Source organism: Hordeum vulgare, chromosome 4H (genome assembly GCF_904849725.1).
Source record: "Hordeum vulgare subsp. vulgare chromosome 4H, MorexV3_pseudomolecules_assembly, whole genome shotgun sequence".
NCBI lineage: Eukaryota > Viridiplantae > Streptophyta > Magnoliopsida > Poales > Poaceae > Hordeum > Hordeum vulgare.
Window position 1 is genome coordinate 3,171,517 of NC_058521.1, and position 18,503 is coordinate 3,190,019.

Below are 18,503 nucleotides of genomic sequence, written 5' to 3' on the forward strand. Positions count from 1 at the left end.
CACCCACTAGTATACATTGGACTGCTGTTAAAAGAATTGTACGATACATAAAGCATTCTGTGAGCTTGGGTCTCCAAGTTAAACAGTCTAAATGCACCCTTGTTAATGCTTTCTCTGATGCTGACTCGGCAGGATGCAGTGATGATAGAAGGTCAACTGGAGGATTTGCAATATTCTTTGGTTCTAACCTCATCTCTTGGAGTGCTAGGAAACAAGTCACAATATCCAGATCAAGTACTCAAGCTGAATATAAATCATTGGCTAATGCAACTGCTCAAATCATTTGGCTTGAATCATTGCTAAATGAATTGGGAGTTAAACAACATCGTGTGTCATGTTTGTGGTGTGACAATCTAGGAGCCACATATCTCTCTGCAAATCCAGTATTTCATGGCAGGACAAAGCATATAGAAGTTGACTTTCATTTTGTGAGAGAAAGGGTTGCAGAAAAGAAGTTAGACATACGTTTCATTCCTTCTAGAGATCAAGTTGCAGATGGATTTACTAAAGCTTTGCCAGTCAAGGCCATTTGAGGAATTCAAGAGGAATCTTAATATAGGATAGTTGAGATTAAGGGAGGGTGTTAGACTTAGAGATATATTGAGATATATTGTTTGTAATCTCAACCGACTTCTCTCTCTCTCGTAGCTATCCTGTTCTCTGTAAACAACCGAATCCTATCAGGATCGGTTTCCTCTTTCTTGTAAGTCACGACAAGGGTTTTGCCTCAATCAATATAAACACATGCGGTTCCCTCTCGAGGGAGTAGGAACGCTTCCATCTAACAATTAGCAGCTAACTGCAAAGAGACATCAGGACCAGAACCCAATCAAGTCATTGTTCTTTCTTCAGCACTAGCAAATTTAGCTAGACTATCGCTAACCCTATTCAGAGAGTGAAATACATGAGTAACACAAGAATCACGAAGACTCATAAGATGTCTAATTTCCCTTATAAGGAAGGAGTAAACTGATCCATCCGTTTCCTTTGCTTGGATAAGTTTAATAGCAATAATAGAGTCAATTTCGATGATCACCGGAAGATCGCTTGTTTGGATGGAGAAAGACAGACCCTACGTGCGAGCACATATATAGCTCCGCTTCAAGGGTATCTCTGCAAGAAAACAGTTGCCTACATGAAGAGAAAATAATGCTGCCCATCAATACCATCCCCGCACCTACTGAACCAACATCAAGGTAATTGAGCTTGACCAAAGCCGGGGGGGGGGGGGGGGGGGGGGGGGGGGGGGGCAGGGGGGCATGGAAGAGTCGGCCCAATAGGTGTTATATTGTGTGGCTGTATAAGAGTTGGCCTAGCTAATAGGCATTCAAACATCAGTACAACACATAATATTTTTGGCACAAACTAAAATCTTTGTTAGAACGACTTTTCCAAACTCAAATTCTTTAGCTAAAACTCGATTAACGACAATTGAATATAGACCATTTTTTTAAAAGCACACATAGTAAACACTAATAGGTTCGCAATGCGCAACATACAGTTCACAGTACATACCTCGATCAATAACGACTGGCCTGCTTATGAAACCACAACACGGTTACTTTTTAAGCGCGCCAGCGTAGGGCACATCGACGGAGCCGACCCAGAGCGTGCCATCATGCTCGCTCAACTCGCTCACCGTCTCGAAGCTGAATTCGCACAGGGCCTCCTGCACGTGGCCATCACGGCTCACCCTCATAGCCACCATTGGTGCTGTGACGCCTCCGTCATCGACGCCGTGCCGCAGCGCCACCCAGTAGCCGCCGTTCCCGTCAGGTCGTACGTTGTCCGGAAACCCAGGCAGCTCCACGAACGTCTCGCTCGTGCCGGCCTTGGCACCGCGAACCCAGTACCGGCGCAGCTCGGAAGTTGCCGTGTGCGCCACTACGACGTGTGATCCGTCCGCGCTCACAGCCACCCCGTTCGGGTAATAGAGGCCGGCATGGAGCACGGCGACGCGGCGCGTCCCTGGGCTGTACCGAAGCAGCCGCCCCGTCTCATCGCCCAAGGCCACCACCAGTACGTTCTCGCTGCAATTTAGAACACAGAGACGGAACGAACATATCAGTTGTAGAATCTCATGAAACGAGAGAATCGAGCTACGGTACCCCTCTATGAAAAAACTACTCCATCATATAATAAGTTATCAAGAGCTAAGAGCATCTACAACGCGACTCCTCAAACGACGTCTCCACGGATGCGCCCGGTCAATGATTCAACATGATAAAAGAAGAAAAAAATGGTTCAAACTGACCCTTATGTTATTTATATACGTCTGGGTTGTTCACGAACTCTCATATACATCTTAAATATTTTTTTTGCTTCGGTACATCCCCCATACAAAACGTATAAATGAGAACCTATGTTCATCTCATATTGTATACTATTATACACTACATGCAGCTATGAGAACTCATTGACGCAACCGGTAGTTCGTCATGTAGGACGCGACCCCACCCCATATTTTTTTTATTCTTTTTTTATCTCTTCTTCTTCATCAATCACATGCAAGTGAGCGGACATATGAGGAACAAAATGAAGAGTGTGATTATGCGAACGAACACATAAGGTCAATGATTGAGCACATTCGTTGACGTTTAGGGGGCCATATTTGCTATGTCCGGCTCTAGATTTTCATGTTTTTCATGCACAGATCTGAACTGTATATGTCATGATGATTTATGTACCTTCTTCGGTATGTTGTGCTGCTATCTGTGAAGTAGACGTCGCCTGTTTCCTGGTCCACGTCTAGGCCGTTGAGGAAGTTAAAAGGCACGCCGCCAGCCTCGGTAGCCACAACCTCCGCAAGCCCGCCCTGCGCCGGCACCCTCATCAGCCCCAGGTAGGCATCGGCGACGTAAAGGTCGCCGGACATGTGGAACTGCAGCCCCAGCGGCCGCCCGCACAAGCTCTCCGGCACCACCAGCTTCTTCTTTGGCGCGCACACCAGAACATTCCTGCACACAGACCAGCGCCGGCGCCGGCGGCGTGCAAAAGGTTATAACCGTTACGTACTAGTACATGGCTACATGCAGGCATATCAAGTGATCGGCACTTGCTTGTGTCTAGAGTTGTAGGCGAACTCGGTCCAGCCGAGGCGGTGCCCGCGCCACATGAGGATTCGGCCATCGGAGACACCGGCGTACGGCCCCCCGCCCCGGCGGTCGAAGGCGAGGCTCTCCGGGCCAGACAACGGCTGTGGCAGCGTCATGATGGCGAGGCCGGTGTCCATGGACTTTCTCTCGTAGTCGTAGGACAGGTCCGCAGCGGGACCGCCGGCTGATGATACAGCCATGGAAGGAAAAAGGAGAAGCACTACAAGAAACGAAGGCCAACACGAATACGCCATGGCTTAGGTGGTGTTGGCCCAGACCTGATGACGAGTACGACGAGTCCTTTCCGACGACAGTGATATGCAACGAGGAAGCGAACCTGGTTGAACTTGGTTTCAGCCCCAAGCGGCGAAGCAATATACACGTACGTAGCTAACCTAGCAACCTGATCGATCGACTCTCGCGGTAGCAATTCACGTACGCACAGAAGGATACTCGGCGTATTGATTGGCACAGGAACGTGATGTTCCTGGTTGTTTTCTTAATCGCTTTTGGTCCGATATAGTGTGGTACAAAGAGTATGGGGTACATGAGTATATATATTAGCTAGCTCACTTGCTAACTAATCTGTCCTACTGGATGAAGGTCTAAAAGATCTCATTAGTGAAGAAACGTCTAACAACAACTTATGTTGGTGGTGTGTTGTTTTTCATCAACGTCAGCATTAATATTTTTAAATAATACTAGTGTGGGATAAATCAATACGCCATGTGTAAACGGTTAGTGCTGGCGCGATTCTATTTTTACGTCACAAATCTGTTGACCCACACCTGCATTTACCGTTCAGAATATAATGATGACGTTAAATTTCCGTGCACGTTGTAGCTAAATAATTAGTGCTGCCATGTCAAATTAGTTTACGCCAAATAAATATTTCCACTTAAACATTTTTTACATCATTATTTCCATGATTTATAATTTTGGCTGCTTAATTATGTTTAGTCCTTCATTAAGCTTAATTAGTTTTTTTCTTATTTGGGTTGTTATAGTTATGATGTTGCAGATAGGACTATGCCAGCAACGATCCACCTGAGTCAACTGTCACATCTTAGTAAAAGACCTAGTCACCGCCCTTTCATTTCAACTCCCTCTCGACCAGTCGCCACCCTGTCGCTGCCCGTCGCCTTCCGTCTACGCCTCGTCGCGCCCCTTCGTCGCCCAGGAAAAGGTTCAATCCTCTCGGTCCTTTGCATCTCCTTCATCGGCACACGCATGCAGTTCCTCTGTTCACGCATAATTCATCGTAGGATTCATCTATAAGTTGATTTAGGATTGCTCTGTGTAAAAATGTTAGTCATAATCCTATTTAATAGTACATTTTGAGTAAAAAATATAATTTGGTAGTGTAGTCTGGAATCCGATTATATTTGTGTAGAAATGTTAGTTTTAATCCAAAGTAAAATCCAATTTCATACTTCATTTTGAGTGAAAACTTAATTTGCTTTGGTTAGCCTTTTAAGTAGATTTTGTTACTTGCGTTGGTTCATTAGTCTAGAATCCGATTATATACTTTGTTTTTAATATGTTTTGTGTGAAATGGCGTCGAGTGTAGAAATCAAGATGCACAACTAACAATTAAAACTGTCATGTTGTTCGGCATTTACTTCCTGTTTTGCTGCTTTCTTCTAGCCCTTATAGCCTGCTGCCAAAACACGATGGAGTCCACCTTTTTTCCTTCACTACTCGCGACTACTTCCAGGCCGAGCACAACCTAGTATGCCAGAAACATGGAACATAATCTTGACAAGGCCAGAAACATGAAACTCATCTTGTGCTTATTTGAGCAGCTATCTGGGCTGAAGATTAATTTTAACAAAAGTGAACTGTTTTGCTTTGGAAAGGCCAAAACAGAACCTCACACTTATAATCAACTGATCGGCTGTGAAAGTGGTAATTTACCTTTCACGTACTTAGGCATCCCTATTCATCACCGAAAGTTGACAAATAAGGAGGGGAAACGTATCGAGGACCGATTTGAAAAAAAATTAAGTTCTTGAAAAGGCAAGCTTTTATCATATGGAGGATGCTTGGTACTTGTTAATTCTGTATTATCAAGCATGCCCATATTTCTTTTATCCTTTTTTGAAGTACCAGTTGGGGTGCGAAAAAGGTTGGATTTCTATCGGTCTAGGTTTTTCTGGCAGAGTGATAATGTCAAGACCAAGTATAGGCTTACTAGATGGGGCATAATCTGGAGACCAAGGGAGCAAGGAGGTTTAGGGATTGAGAATTTAGAGGTTAAGAACATATGTCTGCTCAGTAAATGGTTGTTCAGACTATCTGTGAAAACAGAAGGTATGTGGGTACAAATTCTGAAGAACAAGTACCTACAACACAAGACCTTAGCTCAGGTTACCACAAGACCAAGTGACTCTCCTTTCTGGAAGGGTCTGGTGAGGTCTAAAACTGCATTTTTCAACAGGACTAAGTTTATCATCGGAAATGGTGAATTAACTAGATTCTGGGAAGATACATGGCTAGGGGGGGTTACCTCGGCTCTTCACTATCCTCAGCTTTACAATATTGCCCAACGTCATCAGCGTCCGTTGCTACAGTATTGCGTGAGACGCCTCTAAATATTCAGTTACGTAGAGCCTTGATTGATGACAGATGGACTAGCTGGTTGCATCTAGTCAGAAGGCTGATGGACATTAGCCTTTCTGACTGCCCTGATAGTGTTCAATGGAGGTTGACCACTAATGGAATATTTACTATAAAATCTATGTACATGCACCGCATAGATTCCTCGCCTATTCCAAAATCCATGCATATATGAAAGGTCAAAGTTCCCCTTAAGATAAAGATCTTCATGTGGTTTGTTCACAAATGAGTTATTTTAACTAAGAACAATTTGGCGAAGCGTAATTGGAAAGGCAATCCAAGATGCAGCTTTTGTCAAAATAAATTTTTTATTAAGCAGCTCTTTCTAGATTGTCCTATGGCTAAACTTTGATGGCGCTCGATTCATATTGCTTTCAACATAAACCCTCCTACTAGCATTAACACGTTATTTGGGTCGTGGTTAAAGGGGGTTGATGTTGAATATGCTAAAATTATTCGTGTAGGCACCTGTGCAATATTCTGGGCTGCATGAAACTGCAGAAATGATGTAGTGTTTAACAGACAAAGGTATATTCACTTTTTGCAGGTTATCTTCAGGGCTACTGCATTGATCCGCACGTGGTCCTTACTCACTCCTGCGAAAGCCAGGGAGCCTTTGGTTACTGGGTGTGCCCGATGGGAGATGGTAGCTCAGGGTATCTTCAACCGGTTTGGATGATGACATATTAATAGGATAGGTGGATAGTCATGTAAGCCTATTTTCATTATCGGTTGTGGGGCGATAGACAGCTTGTATCTATTATTATTATTTTTAAGACCGTTATGTACTTGGTTAAGACTGGTTCCGTGTTTAATAAAAGGTTGTATGCATCACTCGATGTAGAGGCGGGGGCTATGCCTCCTTTTCAAAAAAATCATGTCCATCAAAAACATCGACGAGGGAGGTTCTACATCGCCACATCAGTCATCGTCTCTTTCATCTCCGTGCACCGGCCGTTGTATCAGATTTGTCGCCGATGCGCTTCCTCTGAGGTTCTTTTTGTCATGTAGCTTCCTCTGATTCTTTTCAAGCTCCAGACATCTTTTCTATGAGCTTTGTTTCCTCAATATTCCATGTCTTGTCCGGTCCTTATGGTCCTCTCGATCCGGCCCGGGCTCGGTCATTGCTGGTCCAGTCCCTGAAAACACGACCGCGATGCTGGTCGGTTCGGTCCGGACCGGACCGCCGGCGACCGGTCCAAACGACGGCTCGGACCTGGAATGGACCGGCTTGGACCGTGTCCAGGCTGAGTTGAGGTTGATCCCGTGGTGGCCCTCTCCGTCCTCTTCCTGGACCACACACACCTGTACGAAGTGTCCTGAGCACCGGTGAGCGTGCGTACCACATGATTTAGACGGAACCGGGCCTTTGCGGAGGATGTCGACGGTAGCGCGGCCACCCCGCCTATGCGAAAGAGGCAGTTGGGCAAGAGCATTGCACGCTCGGTCCCGAAGTAGAAGCTTGGCGTGACGGTCTCCGTCTAGACGACGAGCCCGTGTTCGCCCCAGGGAGCCAGCAAAGGGGACGCGGCACTTAGACGGGGCGCAGAAACCGGCGTAGTCGACGAGGTACACCGCGCACGGACGCAGCTAGCATGAGGTGCGGCCGGAAAGAAACAGCCTAAAAAGAGGTGCACTAGCACTAGTGAAGAAAAGGACATTAGTTCGGGTTAGTAAGGGCTTTTAGTCCACCTCCTCTTTTAGTTTTGGTTGGTCACGACCTGAGAAGAATGCCTTTGCACGTGGTTGATAACGCGCACAGGGAGCAAGGACCTTTAGTTTTCATTGGTGATACCAACCGCGTCTTTGGAGTTTCGGAGTTTAAGCTTTATGGTTTATTTTTTTATTTTTTTTTCATTTAATTATTTTATTTCAAACATATTTTACGCTATTATATATTGTACACGTTTTGTATATATCATAAAATTTTTCACAGGATCAATCATATATCATAGAATTTCTCGTATGGCCATACGCATGCGCGCGCGCGCGCGCGCACACACACACACACACACACACACACACACACACATATATATATATATATATATATATATATATATATATATATAGTGTTGTGCTATTCATCACCCTGTGTGAGGAATAATTATTCTTCACACCCTTCTATTTTAATACAATGCACCGTATTTTTACGTCACGTAAATTTTATCGTACTTCACACATAAAAAGAAAACGTAAAAAAATACATAATCTCCATAAAACAATTTTATGTTACGTATATTTATTAATGGAAAATTATAGTGTAAAATGTACATAAAAACAAATTTTCAGGTCTTGTGACCCATAATTTGGTTTTTTTATGTCAAATTTTACGTTTTGAATCAACATGAATGTAACTATTTGTATATCATATGTAATTTATGTATGAAACAATCGTAAAATTACCTCAGGTGAAAAATAACTTATTCTCCACCCTGGATGATGAATATATATATACACACACACACACACACACAAAATTTGGTATATGCAATTTCACCTACAACTTGCAGATCATTACAGGACATTAGGTGTAGTACTATTCTCCGTCGGGAGCTATGACCCGCTCAAGCAAACATGCCGCCAGTTTCTCTTGAAGTGCTCGTATGCCGTCCTTTGCTAGGAGCCTATTCCGCATCTCCGTTGAGTTTAAAGAAGGGGACCAATATGAATATATTAGTTGTGTGTCTCTATATTATAGGATTATGACTAGTAGAAAACGGGGCTATTATCCCGGTTCATTTGGACCATTAGCCTGTTGGGGAACGTCGCATGTGAAACAAAAAATTTCCTACGCGCACGAAGACCTATCATGGTGATGTCCATCTACGAGAGGGGATTTCCGATCTACGTACCCTTGTAGATCGCACAGCAGAAGCGTTAGTGAATGCGGTTGATGTAGTGGAACGTCCTCACGCCCCTCGATCCGCCCCGCGAACCGTCCCACGATCTAGTGCCGAACGGACGGCACCTCCGCGTTCAGCACACGTACAGCTCGACGATGATCTCGGCCTTCTTGATCCAGCAAGAGAGACGGAGAGGTAGATGAGTTCTCCGGCAGCGTGACGGCGCTCCGGAGGTTGGTGGTGATCTAATCTCAGCAGGGCTCCGCCTGAGCTCCGCAGAAACGCGATCTAGAGGTAAAACCGTGGAGGTATGTGATCGGGCTGCCGTGACAAAAGTTGTCTCAAATCAGCCCTAATAGCTCCATATATATAGGAGGAGGGGAGGGGAGGCTTGCCTTGAGGCTCAAGGAGCCCCAAGGGCTGCGCCACCAAGGGAGGAGGAGTCCTCCTCCAATCCTAGTCCAACTAGGATTGGAAGGTGGAGTCCTTCTCTCCCTTCCCACCTCCTTTTTTTCTCTTTGATTTTCTATCTATGGCGCATAGGGCCTTTTTGGGCTGTCCCACCAGCCCACCAAGGGCTGGTGCGCCACCCCCAAGGCCTATGGGCTTCCCCGGGGTGGGCTCCCCCCCCCGGTGAACACCCGGAACCCATTCGTCATTCCCAGTACATTTCCGGTAACTCCGAAAACCTTCCGGTAATCAAATGAGGTCATCCTATATATCAATCTTCGTTTCCGGACCATTTCGGAAACCCTCGTGACGTCGGTGATCTCATCCGGGACTCCGAACAACATTTGGTAACCAACCATATAACTCAAATACGCATAAAACAACATCGAACCTTAAGTGTGCAGACCATGCGGGTTCGAGAACTATGTAGACATGACCCGAGTGACTCCTCGGTCAATATCCAATAGCGAGACCTGGATGCCCATATTGGATCCCACATATTCTACGAAGATCTTATCGTTTGAACCTCAGTGCCAGGGATTCATATAATCCAGTATGTCATTCCCTTTGTCCTTCGGTATGTTACTTGCCCGAGATTCGATCGTCAGTATCCGCATACCTATTTCAATCTCATTTACCGGCAAGTCTCTTTACTCGTTCCGTAATACAAGATCCCGCAACTTACACTAAGTTACATTGCTTGCAAGGCTTGTGTGTGATGTTGTATTACCGAGTGGGCCCCAAGATACCTATCCGTCACACGGAGTGACAAATCCCAGTCTCGATCCATACTAACTCAACGAACACCTTTGGAGATACCTGTAGAGCATCTTTATAGTCACCCAGTTACGTTGCGATGCTTGAGACACACAAAGCATTCCTCCGGTGTCAGTGAGTTATATGATCTCATGGTCATAGGAACAAATACTTGACACGCAGAAGAAAGTAGCAACAAAATGACACGATCAACATGCTACGTCTATTAGTTTGGGTCTAGTCCATCACGTGATTCTCCTAATGACGTGATCCAGTTATCAAGCAACAACACCTTGTACATAGTCAGAAGACACTGACTATCTTTGATCAACTGGCTAGCCAACTAGAGGCTTGCTAGGGACAGTGTTTTGTCTATGTATCCACACATGTATATAAGTCTTCATTCAGTACAGTTATAACATGGATAATAAACGATTATCTTGATACAGGAATTATAATAATAACTATATTTATTATTACCTCTAGGGCATAATTCCAACAGTCTCCCACTTGCACTAGAGTCAATAATCTAGCCCTCACATCACCATGTGAATTACATTGTAATAAATCTAACACCCATACAGTTCTCGTGTTGATCATGCTTTGCCCGTGGAAGAGGTTTAGTCAACGGGTCTGCTACATTCAGATCCGTGTGCACTTTGCATATATTTACGTCCTCCCCTTCGATGTAGTCGCGGATGAGGTTGGAGCGTCGTTTGATGTGTCTGGTCTTCTTGTGAAACCGTGGTTCCTTTGCTAAGGCAATGGCACCCGTGTTGTCACAGAACAAGGTTATTGGATTCAGTGCGCTTGGCACCACTCCAAGATCCGTCATGAACTGCTTCATCCAGACACCCTCCTTAGCCGCCTCCGAGGCAGCCATGTACTCCGCTTCCCATCTAGAATCAGCTACGACGCTTTGCTTGGAACTGCACCAGCTTACCGCACCCCCATTAAGAATAAATACGTATCCGGTCTGCGACTTAGAGTCGTCCGGATTTGTGTCCAAGCTTGCATCGACGTAACCATTTACGGCGAGCTCTTCGTCATCTCCATACACGAGAAACATCTCCTTAGTCCTTTTCAGGTACTTCAGGATATTCTTGACCGCCGTCGAGTGATCCACTTCTGGATTACTCTGGAACCTGCCTGCCATACTTATGGCCAGGCTAACGTCCGGTCTAGTGCACAACATTGCATACATGATAGATCCTATGGCTGAAGCATAGGTGGCGGTGCTCATATGCTCTCTATCTTTATCAGTTGCTGGGCACTGAGTCTTACTCAATCTCGTACCTTGTAAAACTGGCAAGAACCCTTTCTTGGACTGTTCCATTTTGAACCTCTTCAAAACTTTATCAAGGTATGTGCTTTGTGAAAGTCCTATCAGGCGTTTCGATCTATCCATGTAGATCTTAATGCCTAGAATGTAAGCAGCTTCTCCTATGTCCTTCATAGAGAAACTTTTCTTCAAGTAATCCTTTATGCTCTCCAAAAACTCTACGTTGTTTCCAATCAGCAATATGTCATCCACATATAATATTAGAAACGCCAAAGAGCTCCCATTCACTTTCCTGTAAATACAAGATTCTCTAACCACTTGTATAAACCCAAATGCTTTGATCACCTCATCAAAGCGTTTATTCCAACTCTGAGATGCTTGCACCAGTCCATAAATGGATCGCTGGAGCTTGCATACCTTGTTAGCATTTTTAGGATCGACAAAACCGTCGGGTTGCATCATATACAACTCTTCCTTAAGGAAACCATTAAGGAACGCCGTTTTGACATCCATGTGCCACATTTTATAATCGAAAAATGCAGCTATTGCTAACATGATTCTGACGAATTTAAGCATCGCTACAGGTGAGAATGTCTCATCGTAGTCAACTCCTTGAACTTGTGAAAAACCCTTTGCCACAAGCCGAGCTTTATAAACGGTCACATTGACGTCAGCGTTCGTCTTCTTCTTAAAGATCCATTTGTTCTGAATAGCCTTGCGGCCCTCAGGTAGTGCTTCCAAAGTCCACACTTTGTTTTCATACATGGATCCTATCTCGGACTTCATGGCCTCCAGCCATTTGTTGGAATCTGGGCCCACCATTGCTTCTTCATAATTTGTAGGTTCATTGTTGTCTAACAACATGATTGACAAAACGGGATTACCGTACCACTCTGGAGAAGCACGTGGTCTCGTCGACCTGCGTGGTTTGATAGGAACATGAACCGAAGTTTCATGATCATCATCATTAACTTTCTCCTCAACGGGCGTCGCAACGATAGGGGTTTCCCCTTGCCCTGCGCCACCATCGAGAGGGATGAGAGGTTCGACAACCTCATCAAGTTCTATCTTCCTCCCACTCAATTCTCTCGAGAGAAACTCCTTCTCGAGAAAAGCTCTGTTTTTAGCAACAAACACTTTGCCCTCGGATTTGAGATAGAAGGTGTACCCAACTGTCTCTTTTGGGTAACCTATGAAGATGCACTTTTCCGCTTTGGGTTCCAGCTTTTCAGGCTGAAGCTTTTTGACATAAGCATCACATCCCCAAACTTTAAGAAACGACAACTTTGGCCTTTTGCCATACCACAGTTCGTATGGTGTCGTCTCAACGGATTTTGATGGTGCCCTATTTAAAGTGAATGCAGCTGTGTCTAATGCATAACCCCAAAACTTTAATGGCAAATCGGTAAGAGACATCATAGATCCACCATCTCTAATAAAGTACGATTACGACGTTCGGACACACCATTACGCTGTGGTGTTCCAGGCGGTGTCAACTGTGAAACAATTCCATATTGTCTTAAGTGAGCACCAAACTCGAAACTCAGATATTCACCCCCACGATTAGACCGTAGGAACTTCATCTTCTTGTTACGATGATTTTCAACTTCACTCCAAAATTGCTTGAACTTTTCAAATGTTTCAGACTTGTGCTTCATTAAGTAGACATAACCATATCTACTCAAATCGTCAGCGAAGGTGAGAAAATAACGATATCCGCCGCGTGCCTCCACGCTCATCGGACCGCACACATCGGTATGTATGATTTCCAACAAGTCACTGGCACGCTCCATTGTTCCGGAGAACGGAGTTTTAGTCATCTTGCCCATGAGGCATGGTTCGCACGTGTCAAGTGAATCAAAGTCAAGTGACTCCAAAAGTCCATCGATATGGAGTTTCTTCATGCGCTTTACACCAATATGACCTAAGCGGCAGTGCCACAAAAACAAGGCGCTATCATTGTTAACTCTAACTCTTTTGGTCTCAATGTTATGTATATGTGTATTATCACTATCAAGATTCAATATGAACAATCCTCTCACACTGGGTGCATGACCATAAAAGATGTTACTCATAGAAATAGAACAACCATTATTCTCTCACTTAAAAGAGTAACCGTCTCGCAATAAACAAGATCCAGATATAATATTCATGCTCAATGCACGCACTAAATAACAATTATTCAAGTTCATAACTAATCCTGATGGTAACTGTCGTGGTAACGATTCCGACAATAGAAAGAGGGTAGGATAACGGAGCATGATCTATCAAGATGCACATGGGTGACACGGTGGTTTTAGCGAGTTCAGGCCTCTCACAGTGGAGATAACAACCCTACATCTCGTGCTCCGGAGAGGCTTTGTTTTATCTGTCATGGACATGAGTTACATAGTGTAGAGAGAGAGCCAGAGCTCGAGGGAAATAATGAGCCCGAAGGAGGAGAAGAAGAAGATGTCCCCAGCTATGTGGAGGGGGTGGCTTATATAGAGTGCGCCACCTCCTCACCTCTTATGTTACAAGATGGGGCATTGATGCCATAATGTCAGCCCACTACAGATGTCTTGCCGACTGTTGGTATTTGCATGACCGAGTGAGTCATACGGCCGAGTGGTTGACTGTCATCCGCGTGGATGGAATGTATTTGTCTGAGTGGATTCGTACCGAGTGGATTAGATGTTGTCACGATCCAGTAGGAATTTCCCTTGTAGTCCTTAAACTAATAATGAGGTGCCCTTGGGTAGGACGTATTGGTCAGACCTATGACCCTACCCTAGGGCTATATCCCCGTCATTAGCCCCCGAATGGATCAGGGTCCGAGTGGGGAAGGTGTCGATGTAAATCTTGTAGCAGCAGACCGAACTTGAACGTGCTTTAGGGTCTTGCAAAATTATGCGTTGATTGAAGTCTTCGTCATTCGCCCTGATCGATTCCGCTGAGTAGTACGTCCGAGTGAACTTAAGAATTGAAGTAGATCCGAGTGACAAACAGGATCTTGAGACTGTGACTCACTCCTGGTAGTCGGTTGGAATCTGTTGAATCTGTTGAACTTGAATGTTGTTGGTGGACCTGACCAAGCAGAATGTTTCTTTTTTGTATTTCTCTTCCTGTGGGGACACACTCAGTGCACCCACTGGGTGTAGTCCCCGAGCCTCTGTCGGACTAGATGAGTCTGGCAGAGGGTTTAAGACTTCCAGTGCTTGTCATGTTGAATGTTTGTTTAATCTGCATTATATGATTTCTGGATCAAAGTCAAGTCTCCAAGTTTATTTTTTAACTTAGGCGATACGGGGTCGTAGCTAAGTTCCCGAGTGTGCAGCGTGTCTACACTCAGAGTTGTTTTTAACTTAGGCGATACGGAGTCGCAGCTAAGTCCCCGAGTGCGGAACATGTCCGCACTCGGAGTTGTTTTTAACTTAGGTGATACGGAGTCGCAGCTAAGCCCCCGAGCGTGGAACATGTCCGCACTTGGAGTTATTTTTAACTTAGGCGATACAGAGTCGCAGCTAAGTCCCCGAGTGTGGAACATATCCGCACTCAGAGTTGTTTTTAACTTAGGCGATACGGAGTCGAAGCTAAGCCCCCGAGCGTGGAACATGTCCGCACTCGGAGTTGTTTTTAACTTAGGCGATACGGAGTCGCAGCTAAGCCCCCGAGCGTGGAGCATGTCCACACTCGGAGTTGTTTTTAACTTAGACGATACGGAGTCGCAGCTAAGTCCCCAAGTGTAGAGCATGTCCGTACTCGGAGTTGTTTTTAACTTAGACGATTCGGAGTCGCAGATAAGTCCCCGAGTGTGGAACATGTCCGCACTCGGAGTTGTTTTTAACTTAGGCGATACGGAGTCGCCGCTAAGCCCCCGAGTGTGGAGCATGTCCGCACTCAGAGTTGTTTTTAACTTAGGCGATATAGAGTCGCAACTAAGTTCCCGAGTGTGGAGCGTGTCCGTACTCGGAGTAGTTTTAACTTAGGCGACACGTAGTCGCAACTAGGCTGAGCGGTGGCGCGCGGGGCAGCCGAATGATGAAGACGTGCCACACGGAGTGGCGATGCGCATGGCATCCGAGCGCTGACGACGCGTCCGGCTGAGTGGCAACGCACGGGGCGGCCAAGTGATGTATGTTGAGGAGGCGTCCGACCCACTGACGGCACGCGGGGCGGCCGTGTCCACTACGTCATTGCGGGGGCTTCCGAACACGTGAAAACGCATGAATGATCGTTGCGGCGACTGAGCCTGAGCAGCGACGAGGATGGCGCACGGATGCGTCGAGTAACCTGTGTATGAAAAATAGCACAAGCCAGCATAAAAAATTATCAAAGTAATATGATCTTTTCTGAAATAGTTCGTGTAAATTGCACCCATAGACACCCACTGGGTGTGCTTCCGAACACGTGAAAACGCATGAATGATCGTTGCGGCGACTGAGCCTGAGCAGCGACGAGGATGGCGCACGGATGCGTCGAGTAACTTAGCTGCCTGACGAGGCGCGGGGCGGTCGAGCGAAGTAGACACGTCCGGCTGAGTGGCGTCGTGTTGGGCAGTCAAGCGATGAAGACGCGTCTAGCTGAGTGGCGACACGCGGGGCGGCCGAGTGACGATGCGCAGAGCAACCAGGTGACGAAGGAGCCTCCAGCCGAGTGACGACACACGAAGCTGCCGAGTGACGAAGGAGTCTCCAGCCGAGTGACAGCGCGCGGGGCAGTCGAGTGACAAAGGCGCGTCTCGCCGAGTGGCGGCGCGCTGGGCGGCCGACTGATGAAGGCACCTACAACCGAGTGACGAAGATGTGTCTTGCCTAGTGGCGACTCATGGGGCGGTCTACTGATGAAGGCGCGTACAACCGAGTGACGAAGATGTGTCTCGCCGAGTGGCGGGGCGCGGGAGGACCGACTGATTATGATGCGTCCGACTGAGCGACGGCACGCACGACGGCCGAGTCACTGCATGTTGGTCATCTGTATGCAAAATTCATCTGGAATAATTTCTGCGTGTCATCGTGTTAGTAGCTCGAATGAATGGTCCGTCCGTATAAACTGTTGTTCGGAGACGATGACGGACGAGTGACCCTGCAAGTTAGTAGCAAGTGTAGCTACAAATATTTTTGGGTGAACTAAGTGTCCTGTATAGTTGCTAATTTGCAATGAATAAAAACCACATTTGGTGTTGCCCGCATGCATGCAAAATTTACTGGTGTGGGAAATACTTACGAGGAGCTTAACGAGGCAATTACCTCAGCCGAAACGGTTAGTCCACGTTTAATGCATGGAATTGATCCTCCACCCAATTAACCCGACCTTAAAGGCCTGGCCACCACTACCTTCAGTTTCATGTGCTTGAATACATGCGGTTTAATAGATCGTGGACCACCACACCCTGTCGTTTCCTTGCTGCATGCAGTTAATTGATCCAGGGACTGGTTCAGGTTATGCATGCACTTATGAGGCAGGCTGGTCAGCGCCGGCGCGTCGTTGACCAGGGCCTGGAGATTCCCCTCCAAGGTGAAGCAGTGGAGCAGCGTGAGGTCCGTGAGGCACGTGAAGGCCAGGCGCGCCGACGGCGGCGGCGTCTTTGAGGTTGCAGTGCTCGAGCTCCAACACCCGGAGCGTGGCGGCGAACGGCAGGGAGCCCACACTACTGGAATTGAGAAATTTGTCGTCTGCTGACGCATGGCAAAGATCCTCTTTGCCGTCAGCTGGTACAAAGCAGACGACAAAGAGGTTGCTGATGGCAAAGGTTTTATTTGCCGTAAGCCACCTCTTTGTCGTCTGCTGACGCATGGCAAAGGCCCCAGAGGCGGACGGCAAAGAGCACGCAGATGGCCAAGGGGCGCCACCCTAACGGCCGAAGCCCGCCCCACCCCACCCACCCCTTTGCCGTCTGCCTCCCAGCTTCTACAGACGGCAAAGGGGCGCTCCCCCTAACGGCACCTAGCCCCCACCCCCGCTCCCGTAACGGCACACTCCACCCCCGCTCCCCTTGATCTCCTGCCTCTCTCGCGCGCGCCCCTGCCTACTCCAGCGCCGCCGCCACCACCACCTGAGCTGCTCCGGCCCACCGCTGCCGCCCACGACCAGAGCTCCCCGCTCCCCTCCTCCCCGCGTCCCTCCTCCCTGCGGCCCTCCTCCTCGCGCTCTACCCACCCAAGCGCCGCCACCACAACCACGGGAACCGCTCCGGCCCACCACCGCCGCCCACGGTCGGAGCTCGCCCTCCCCTCCTCCCCGCGCACCTCCTCCCCACGCCCCTCCTCCCCGCCGCCCAGGGCCGGAGCTCGCCCTCCCCTCCTCCCACTGCCCTCCTCCCACTGCAGGTAAGTTCTTTTTCTTTTTGTCTTTATTTCCTGTTTTTTCTTTTAAATTAGATAGTTAGTTTTTTTTTCTGTTAATTGGATAGTTAGTTTTTTCCGTTTTTATGTGAAATTAGATAGTTAGTTTATTAGGTAGAAAAAGTAGATAGAGAAGAAAAAAATAGATAGAAAAAAAACTTAGAAGAAAATAAGAGAATAATAAACTAGAAGAAAAAGGAAGAAGAAGAAGAAGAAGAAAGAGGAAAGGAGGAGAAAGATAAAAGAAAGAAGAAGAAGAGGAGGAGGAGGAGGAGGAGGAGAAAGAAGAAGAAGAAGAATAATATGATGATCAAGAAGAAGAAGAAGAAGAAGAGGAGAGAGGAGAAGAAGAAAGAAAAGGACCCTGACCCCCGACCCCCGGCCCACGACCCGCGACGCCCGACGCCACCAACCCCCGACCCTCGACCCCCCGACCTCCGACGCCACTGAAACCCGACTCCCGACCCCCGAAGCCCGACACCACTCACCCCCGACCCCCGACTCCCGACCCCCGACTCCACTAACCCCCGACCCCCGATGCCCGACGCCGTTGACCCTCGACTCCAGAAGCCACTGATCCTCGACCCTCGACCCCCGACGCCCGACGCCACTGACCCTCGACTCCTGACGCCACTGACCCTCGACCCCCGACGCCCCTGACCCTCGACCCCCGACCCCCTACCCTCGACCCCCGACACCATTGACCCCCAACCACCGACCCCCGACACCTCTTCGGCCTCTTGTTGACCAAAGAGACCCCAACCCCCGACGCTAGTGATCCTCGACCCCCGACCACCGACACAACTAACCCCCGACCGCCGACGCCACCGACACCCGACACCACCGACCATCGACGCCACTAAGCCGACGGGGTCATAATTTTGTAAATTATGAGTTAGGTCACATATTTTCCGATTATGTTAATTATTAAAACATCATATTTGTGTTGATCGGGTGAATTTCAATGTGCAGTTGTTCGACGACCTCCACGTGCGTTGGACGAGCTCCGCCCTTGCGTTTGTTGGTGAGCACAAATGACTTCTCCTCCTGCCCCCTTAATTTGCTCTGTCCCGGTCTTTGTGCCGATGAAACTTGCTAGCTATAGGTTTCTTCAATCATGAGTATGCGTCTC

At 47.3% G+C, this 18,503-nt stretch overlaps 2 protein-coding genes across 2 annotated transcripts; both read right to left on the reverse strand.

Annotated features, from left to right (window-relative positions):
- Window positions 1–1,365: 1,365 nt before the first annotated feature.
- Window positions 1,366–2,875, reverse strand: LOC123448294 (protein STRICTOSIDINE SYNTHASE-LIKE 10-like). The gene is made up of 2 exons (XM_045125141.1): window positions 2,688–2,875; window positions 1,366–2,030 (listed from the first exon to the last, which is right to left on the reverse strand). The coding sequence occupies exons 1-2, from the start codon at window positions 2,873–2,875 to the stop codon at window positions 1,559–1,561; spliced, it is 660 nt and encodes a 219-aa protein (XP_044981076.1). The 3' UTR covers window positions 1,366–1,558.
- Window positions 2,876–3,040: 165 nt separating this feature from the next.
- Window positions 3,041–3,462, reverse strand: LOC123448299 (protein STRICTOSIDINE SYNTHASE-LIKE 3-like). The gene has a single exon (XM_045125143.1). The coding sequence runs from the start codon at window positions 3,347–3,349 to the stop codon at window positions 3,041–3,043; it is 309 nt and encodes a 102-aa protein (XP_044981078.1). The 5' UTR covers window positions 3,350–3,462.
- Window positions 3,463–18,503: the final 15,041 nt, after the last annotated feature.

What these genes read in the sequence shown, in the direction of transcription:
- LOC123448294 (XM_045125141.1), bottom strand. Translation starts at nt 2,875, where the DNA reads ATGTCCGGCGACCTTTACGTCGCCGATGCCTACCTGGGGCTGATGAGG. An exon ending in AGCACAACATACCGAAGAAG is followed by an intron (nt 2,031 to 2,687) that starts GTACATAAATCA and finishes TCTAAATTGCAG; the next exon opens with CGAGAACGTACTGGTGGTGG.
- LOC123448299 (XM_045125143.1), bottom strand. Translation starts at nt 3,349, where the DNA reads ATGGCGTATTCGTGTTGGCCTTCGTTTCTTGTAGTGCTTCTCCTTTTT.